This window comes from Ostrea edulis, chromosome 4 (assembly GCF_947568905.1).
Source record: "Ostrea edulis chromosome 4, xbOstEdul1.1, whole genome shotgun sequence".
NCBI lineage: Eukaryota > Metazoa > Mollusca > Bivalvia > Ostreida > Ostreidae > Ostrea > Ostrea edulis.
In genome coordinates, this window is record NC_079167.1 from 12,516,841 (window position 1) to 12,526,635 (window position 9,795).

The window sequence follows — 9,795 nt, forward strand, 5'->3', positions numbered from 1 at the left end:
CGAGGTGAGAAGCCATGTGATTTTGAGCGCGATGCTCAAACCACTCGGCCACGAAGGCCCTGGTTTTCACAGAAGTCAGGTTCGTCAGCATCGTAAGGATAATATACAATATATTTTTTTCAAATTGCTTTATGCACAAATCAAATAGATGCAGTTAATGAGAAGGAGGGATAATGCGTTTAACTGTTGTTATCGACTTAAAAACAAGGTGGTATGAGCAGCTTTGATGTTTGAAAGTATTAATGGAGGTATAAATATTTTTCCTATGGACGCAGAATGATGCTCATTGTTCGAAAGGCTAATTTACACGTCAGCACTGTCATCGTTTTGCCCATTTCGTAAAACAAATGGACAGTAGAGCGAAACGTACAAGGATTATCATCAGGGATTTCCAAGCGACCTACAACATGGCAGAAAAATATACATAAAGTAAATATTCAGTTGATGTATATAAAATCTAGAAATAATTACATGATTGTATATCTTAAATATTATTGATGTAGTTAGATATTCGAAATGTTGAGAAATATTTCTAAGTTACAATATTGATAATAGCGTAGTAATATCTAGAAGAACATCGACGTTTGTTTTATCACCTTGTTTAACTCCCTCTTTCTCGCCCAGCAGTTTCACCGGCTTTGGGATTTCATTCAAAAGCCAGAATATTGGGATTCGTGGTTTTCCAACCTCACCCTCACAAACTAAGTGAATTTTTTCACCCGGAGATACTTTGTAATATTCAAAGGGCTTAGCCAGTTTTCCATTAACGCTGACCTTCGGTGGGCCGCCATCAATAGCTACAAAGAAATGGGAAATACAACACGTCAGTTACCGGGATCCACTTAACATGCCGTGACCTTCCACACGTCGTAATAAATTTCACAGTAACTAAGAATTCGTAACGATACGAATGTTCCGTTATAAAATTTGGACAATTTACCACAAAGTTTATCTCTTTAGTGACTCAGACACGCTTGATATTTCTCTGGATCTTTATCATTATACAACTTGAAATCATATATTATATACGATAAATACATATAATGTATCATAATTTCCTTTCACATGTCTTTTTATTTTGATTAAAAAACATAATCCATTGTGCTGTTTTGTTTTACGCAAATGTCGACTACTACCCAAATGTGACCAAAGCAATATCTCATTTTTCTATCGCGAAATGGATCGGTAATTGAAGAATGTAAGTGGAGAACTTGATTTATCATTTCAATAGTATCGTTCTTTCTACTCTGTATCACCTATTGACAGGTATGATTTAACAAAGTGATAACCATAGACGCAACAGCTGTTTGCATTGTCAGATAAGGAAGCTTAATTACTTTGAAAAGTTGTCAATATCAAATCAAAAACACCGAAATTTTACATTTATATGATAGACAGCTAATAGTTCAACACCTGACTGTTGATATAATCATATTTCAATTATGGGTGCATTCTGTTTTGTTATGAATAATAACATAATACAAACTTTTAGTCACGAAATCTCCGGAGGTGGAGAACTTTCTCAGTTTTCCCATTTTGTCGAATCCCCCATAAGAACACGTGTACCGCCCTCCATCTCCACAGACCACGTGACTAAAGTCCAGCTGAAGGAAAGACTGGATCCCCTCTAGATGGCCCGTGGCTGTGATATGACTCTGTAGATGTGTGACATTGAACTCTTCGCCCCATTCCAGGACATCTTTGCCGTCCTTTCCGAAGAGATACACCATCGGCCTCCGACTTTGGAATCCTTCGAATTCGATTATCATCCATACTGGATTCACTATAGTCTTTCCATTTGGCTGACATCTAATTTGTAATCCAGATTCGCCAACGAAAGCCGTCAATTTGTTTATAGTAAGGTCCACCTCTGTAAAGGTTCTTATACAATGATTAAATTTACACATAAAGTAATTATCAAAGACCTTAGACTATCTATGACGTATACTTACCATTGTATTTTCTGCTGCTTGCGTACCCGAGAAGAACCAGCAGTATAAGGTGTATTAATCCCATGTCTAGAATCACTGATCGTAAGAAAATCGTCACTCATATATCTTGGTTACAAGTCGAATGGGTCAGACTTGCACCTTCTCGTCAAAAACATTATCCTCTCTGAAGCAATTTACATTCCGCAAGCGGTGACTGTCGTAAGAACCAGAAATTTATTTGTTCTAGGGATATAAATGTATTGGAATGAGAAGATAAACTACAGCATAATTTCCTTTTTAGTCGAGTGTGGGAAGAAATCATTACGTAACACAACGAACCAGTCATCATCCATGTTTATTTTTGGTTGGGAAGGAGGGATTCACTTCACGATGCTTTACCATGCTCTCTCAATTTCATCTTATGCGTGGGGATATTCATAAGTGGTACATTATACTTTTTTTCTGTTGCGATTACTGACAATAGTCGATTATAACGTCGGATCATTTGAACTGCGTTTTCTAAGTGTAACAATGAACTCGTGAAATCCCGTAACATTCACCGTGTAATGCCTTAACTACAACATCCATTCAGACCAGTCAAATCCTAAAGTGTGGTGTAATTATGAAAGGGGCACATCTGTTTTTAAAAGTTTTAAACAATCTGAGAGGTAGCCCGTTTCAGATCCTATGGATTCCTGATTCCGGCGCAGCGTCGAACCTAAGACGTTTAACATCGGACTACGGTAATGATTAATTCCCCAAGCGTCCTGCATTTTTTCGGATATGACCTTGAAAACACAGGTCGATCCCGTGTCACAGTAGACGTTGGCATGATAAGGGTCTAAAGCGTGACACTTCACCTACAGCTGGTGACGTCACTACACGAGTGAGATCACGAATGGGACGTAAAAGTAAATGAATGTTTATTCCATAATTTACACAACCATTTAATTAATGTGGCGGGTAGCGCATTTGGCGATGAATTGAATAAATCGATATTTTGATCATATGTATACACGTGTACTTGAACACTTTTAATATTTATTTCACTAAAATTATCGAACACCTTAAAATACATTTTTGATACATTGTACAATGCAAATTTGTAAAATGTTTCGTTCTAAAATAAAATGCATCCACCACTGAATAAAAAATAGCACCATTATGATTTATATAATAAACTTCTTTTGACTATTTTTCTCTCTCTCTCGGGGGTAGGCCTTTATATAATGATAAAGTCTTGTGAACTAAAGTCCTTCATCATTCTCACTTTCATGGATTCCAAGCCTATTTTGCACCAACGAATGTATAAGCACACATTTGATTTATTCGTTTCGTTTGAAATTCAAACCCCCTGTAGAGAGATAAAAAATAGGAGGGAAAACGCTCCTGAAAAAACCTGGCGATGGAATGGAAATGGTGATGATTCGATTGACAATGATTCGACAATTAACTGTGTATACAGCGAATACCGCGCCATTTCCTGTAATTTGACGTCAGAAATGAAGCATGTGATAAAGATTTATTACAGTAACAATCACGAACATCGTCTTATTTGTGAAAAGGATAATGACACTTCATAAAAATAGGAAAAATTCGTGGAACAGTTTATTATTTATAGTACATATCTTAGGTTTACAATAATTTCCTGGACATAATATATAAGAAAGTTTTATATACAATCTTCAACAAAATAGAACCCACTTATTATATAAAACTTTCTTTAAATTTTTAAGAGCTCGAAGTTACGGTGACGGATATGATATTCAGAGCTACTTGAATGAAATTTTCGATAAAATAATTTCTAAATGATAAAACATGGAGTACATCAATGTTTGGTTACATTATTTTATATTTATCACAGATGAATGGAACTAAATAACACAATATATGCTAAAAGGTATCTACAGTGATTAAAAGCAATAACTTGTACAACTATATTTCGTACAAGTTAATATATGCAGGTACACAAATAAGTGTAAAATTCGCGATCGAAAATTATTCACACAGGTACTTTTGGTGAATTCTTATCAAGCTAGTCAAGGAATAGATAACAAACAGGAAGTGGGGATTTGTAATTATTGGCAAAGATTTAAAAATAACAGCTTCATGCAGAGTTCGTGACTAACTAATTCACTATGTAATATAAAGCCAGAATTAAAGGAGTGATGGCGCTTCATGTTCATACATGCACACCTGTATCGTGGAACTGATCGCCTCGGTTCCTTCATTCTACAGGCTCGGAATGTATCTTCCTTGTACAGTAATGAAGGATGACCAATGGAAGGAATTGGTCCGTGAATCTTGTCTGTGATTCATTCATACGTGGTTGTTTTCCCATTCAAGAATTGAATAGTCATTGTATAGGATATTGTGTGATGTAAACATAAAAGGTTTTAACTGACTAAAGGTTCAAAGTGGAGATGGTTTATATACTTGTAGTATCCATTACCCAGTCTCCCATCACCACACACTCTCGTACCTTATTACTTCGAATGTTGTAGAACATGTTCATATCTGGTTGTTTAAGGAGACCATGGTCAATTACCATTTGTTTAAGAGGCATAAAAACCAAAGAAAAGGGCTGAAAAGAAGTTGAAAATGTTCAAATGTTAATAAATGATAAGGACGACGAACGAGCACAGATATAAAAAAGAAAGCAATATTTCAAAAGCAACATAAGCCCTCTACCGGCGGTCCCTGTTTATTTAGGGGATGCCATTCTATGCAGACCATGTACTCTATATTTGGATGAGAGGGCGGACACTATTTTTCGATACCATGAAATATTATGATTTCATATCTCTGTGAAATAGATGCGGCAAATCCGACGGACTCGATTGCAAATTGGATATGCCATAAATTATATAGATCTTATACAATAAAATACAAAGTACAATTATTAATTTAGTCATTCATGAGACTGAGTTTTACAATTTTTGCAAGAATAATTCAACTGTAGCAAGAGTGAAACTAAATGTACATTTACTCATTTAATAACCACATATCAAACTAATTCCTAAGTTAAGGCATTGTAGAGAAAAGTCCGGAAAACTACATTCGGCACATGTATACTAAATTTCATATCCCTAACCCATGATGACAAGAAGTATGGAAGATCAAGTGGGACATGTACAGACTGGCTGATAGACAGAGTACAGACTGACTGATAGACAGAGTACAGACTGACTGATAGACAGAGTACTGACTGACTGATAGACATAGTACAGACTAACTGATAGACAGAATACAGACTAACTGATAGACAGAATACAGACTGACTGATAGACAGAGTACAGGCAGACTGATAGACAGAGTACAGATAGATAGGCAGAATACAGACTGACTGATAGACAGAGTACAGACTGACTGATAGACAGAGTACTGACTGACTGATAGACATAGTACAGACTAACTGATAGACAGAATACAGACTAACTGATAGACAGAGTACAGACAGACTGATATACAGAATACAGAGAGATAGGCAGAATACAGACTGACTGATAGACAGAATACAGACTGACTGATAGACAGAGTACAGAGAGATAGGCAGAATACAGACTGACTGATAGACAGAATACAGACTGACTGATAGACAGAGTACAGACTGACTGATATACAGAGTACAGACTGACTGATAGACAGAGTACAGACTGACTGATAGACAGAGTACAGACTGACTGATAGACAGAGTACAGACAGACGGATAGACAGAGTACAGACTGACTGATAGACAGAGTACAGACTGACTGATAGACAGAGGACTGACTGATAGACATAGTACAGACTAACTGATAGACAGAATACAGACTAACTGATAGACATAGTACAGACTGACTGATAGACAGAGTACAGACTGACGGATAGACAGAGTACAGACTGACTGATAGACAGAATACAGACAGACTGATAGACATAGTACAGACTAACTGATAGACAGAGTACAGACTGATAGACAGAGTACAGACGGATAGACATAGTACAGACTAACTGATAGACAGAGTACAGACTGACTGATAGACAGAGTACAGACTGATAGACTGAGTACAGACTGACGGATAGACAGAGTACAGACTGACGGATAGACAGAGTACAGACTGACGGATAGACAGAGTACAGACTGACTGATAGACATAGTACAGACTAACTGATAGACAGAATACAGACTAACTGATAGACAGAGTACAGACTGACGGATAGACAGAGTACAGACTGACTGATAGACAGAATACAGACAGACTGATAGACAGAGTACAGACGGATAGACATAGTACAGACTGACGGATAGACAGAGTACAGACTGACTGATAGACAGAGTACAGACTGACGGATAGACAGAGTACAGAGAGATAGACAGAATACAGACTGACTGATAGACAGAGTACAGACTGACTGATAGAGTACAGACTGAAGGATAGACAGAGTACAGAGAGATAGGCATAATACTGATAGACAGAGTACAGACAAACTGATAGACAGAGTACAGAGAGATAGGCAGAATATGGACTGACTGATAGTCAGAGTACAGACTGACGGATATACAGAATACAGACTGACTGATAGACATAGTACAGACTGATGGATAGACAGAGTACAGAGAGATATGCATAATACAGACAGACTGATAGACAGAGTACAGACTGACGGATAGACAGAGTACAGACAGACAGAGTACAGAGAGATAGGCAGAATACAGACTAACGGATAGACAGAGTACAGACTGACTAATAGAGTACAGACTGAAGGATAGACAGAGTACAGACTGACTGATAGACAGTACAGACAGACTGATAGACAGAGTACAGACTGACTGATAGATAGAGTACAGACTGATAGAGTACAGACATACTGATAGACAGAGTACACACTGACTGATAGACATAGCACAGACATACTGATAGACAGAGTACAGACTGACTGATAGACAGAGTACAGACTGACTGATCGATCAGACATACTGATAGACAGAGTACAGACTGACTGATAGACAGAGTACAGAGAGATAGGCAGAATACAGACTGACTGATAGAGTACAGACTGACTGATAGACAGAGTACAGACTGACTGATAGACAGAGTACAGACTGACTGATAGAGTACAGACTGACTGATAGACAGAGTACAGACTGACTGATAGAGTACAGACTGACTGATAGACAGAGTACAGACTGACTGATAGACAGAGTACAGAGAGATAGGCAGAATACAGACTGACTGATAGACAGAGTACAAACATACTGATAGACAGAGTACAGACATACTGATAGATAGAGTACAGACTGACTGATAGACAGAGTACAGACTGACTGATAGAGTACAGACTGAAGGATAGACAGAGTACAGACTGACTGATAGACAGAGTACAGACTGACTGATAGACAGAGTACAGACTGATAGACAGAGTACAGACTGACTGATAGACAGAGTACAGACATACTGATAGACAGAGTACAGACATACTGATAGACAGAGTACAGACATACTGATAGACAGAGTACAGACTGACGGATAGCCAGGTACGGACAGACTGATAAACAGAGTACAGACTGACTGATAGACAGAGTACAGACTGACTGATAGACAGAGTACAGACTGACTGATAGACAGAGTACAGACTGACTGATAGACAGAGTACAGACTGACTGATAGACAGAGTATAGACAGAATACAGACTAACTGATAGACAGAGTACAGACTGACTGATAGACAGAGTACAGACTGACTGATAGACAGAGTATAGACAGAATACAGACTAACTGATAGACAGAGTACAGACTGACTGATAGACAGAGTACAGACTGACTGATAGACAGACTGACTGATAGACAGAGCGATAGATGGACGACAGGTGTCGCATAATTTACATTCAAGGTAGTTTAGCATTCCGACCGGAATGCTAAATACCTATAATTTTCGTTACCGGCTATAATTTACGTTCCGGCCCGCGTAAGTTTAGTTCCGGCCATAATTTTGGTTCCGGGCACACAACTATCCTTTAAAACATTTGAAATATAAAATGTAAATGTTTTTTCACCGGGTTATACAATGATTAAAGATTAACTAAATAGGGGTCTGTCATCAGAGCAGGATTTATATGCCTATTTCTGTGTTTTTAAACACTAAAATTGTCAGAAAGAAAGGTGTTAATTCTTGTTTTATTACGGGGGTTAGATCTCTAATTCAAAGGACGATAGGTGTAATGATTCTGTTTTTGTAATCGGAAGTTGTGAAACTTGTTTACATCACATGTACATGTAGACAGTTGTTACCGATCGAACATGCAGTCAAGCAAATCTATATCCTTTCATGTTAGGTAAGCTGTAGGCAGGGGATATACATGTCTGCTTCCCTAGCTCGTTGATGAATTGTCCACGGCATTTATTTTTTTTCCTTAATCTATTTTATTGATATTTCTATTCCCTCAATGTTTAAATGAATTTTCAACTTATTACCTTTCTGTTTAGTCAGATATAGTTCACAATACATGCTCATGATAGCTGAATTAAAGGGACTGACTGATTCACGATTTTCCTCCAAACTTTGTTTTTCACTTTAAATGATCAAAAGCTACAGTCTAATATGTTTAGAAGGTTTCACACAAAAATTTAAGTTATTCATTGTGACAAAGCTCATTATAGAGAGTTTATTATTTGTTTTGAAAACAAAGATTGAGATGTGTTATTGTTCAAAATAAATGGATCCAAGTTTATTATGTATATCACATCTGAAGTATACTTTAGGTAAAATATGTCATTTAAAAGTTAAAATTTGTGATTGTACAAAATGAAAATGCTTTCGATAACAAAATTAACGTTTCACTGGTTTGTTTTGTTTACATAAAAAGACTCGAGTCTTTGTTTACATAACACAGAATCAAAGCTAAAACATTGCTCTATCCTTCCAATTCTGGTTCTCAACATTAAATGAGCTATATTTTTAAGTTTTAACATAAAATATGAAAAACGTTCTTTCGAAAAACGTGAAACAGTCCCTTTAATATAAATTTGATTTAATTGAACATACCTTTAATATAAATTTGATTTAATTGAACATACGGCGTTTTCATTATCACCGACATCAGATAGGTTATGACACCTTCTATCGTTCGAGGTAGAATGGAAAAAATACAAGTTCGCAGTTCACAGATTGAAACCGGAACGAAAATTACAGAGAAACCCGAAACCTTAATTATGATTTTAAGGTTCCGGCTGGAGCACAAATTAGCCGTAACGTTAATTATGCGACAACGAAGAGGAAACATAGTCCCCTTCGGTTTTACTGGAAGGGGGACAGATACTAGTTATTTAGGTGATCAATACCTGAAATAATATTTTGGTTCATGTCCGCTATAGCAGGTATGACTCATGTAAGAGAGAGAGAGCACGGGACGTGACTTTCGGCTAATATAGGTAAGTGGCCAGTGAAATTGCATGTAACTGTGTTACTGGGAAAGAAAGATATGCATGTTTCCATTCGATCGAAAAATATAAATCAGATTCCGTGTTAGCCTTCTTCATTTGTATTAAGTCGGTTAGATGAATGCCGTCTGAAATAATGATCTGTTTGTGGTTAATACGTTAGTCCCCCCCCCCCCCCCCCCCCCCAAAAAAATAGATGTGTTGTGATGCAAGGAACAGAAAACAACTTTATTAGTATTGCAGCAGGTTTTATTTTTTGAAGGCGACCAATGAAAAATTGCGTTTTGCTTTGGGTATTTTTGTTGCTAAAACTACGTAGGTGGAGGGAAAAAATAAACAAATAAAACTTTTTAAACACCTGATAAGATATCTAGCTGGTGCGGATCCAATTAAAACAAGCAAAAGACGTTTGCTTAAAAATATTAAGCCTATTGTATATGTAAA

The 9,795-nt window shown here is 37.0% G+C and overlaps 1 protein-coding gene across 1 annotated transcript; it reads right to left on the reverse strand.

Annotated features, from left to right (window-relative positions):
• Positions 1-101: 101 nt before the first annotated feature.
• LOC125672327 (uncharacterized) lies at positions 102-2,283 on the reverse strand. Its single transcript, XM_048908560.2, has 4 exons — positions 1,953-2,283; positions 1,487-1,870; positions 597-797; positions 102-400 (listed from the first exon to the last, which is right to left on the reverse strand). The coding sequence occupies exons 1-4, from the start codon at positions 2,014-2,016 to the stop codon at positions 264-266; spliced, it is 786 nt and encodes a 261-aa protein (XP_048764517.2). The 5' UTR covers positions 2,017-2,283; the 3' UTR covers positions 102-263.
• Between the last annotated feature and the right edge of the window lie 7,512 nt (positions 2,284-9,795).

What these genes read in the sequence shown, in the direction of transcription:
- LOC125672327 (XM_048908560.2), bottom strand. Translation starts at nt 2,016, where the DNA reads ATGGGATTAATACACCTTATACTGCTGGTTCTTCTCGGGTACGCAAGC. An exon ending in AAGCAGCAGAAAATACAATG is followed by an intron (nt 1,871 to 1,952) that starts GTAAGTATACGT and finishes GAACCTTTACAG; the next exon opens with AGGTGGACCTTACTATAAAC. An exon ending in CGGAGATTTCGTGACTAAAA is followed by an intron (nt 798 to 1,486) that starts GTTTGTATTATG and finishes ATTTCTTTGTAG; the next exon opens with CTATTGATGGCGGCCCACCG.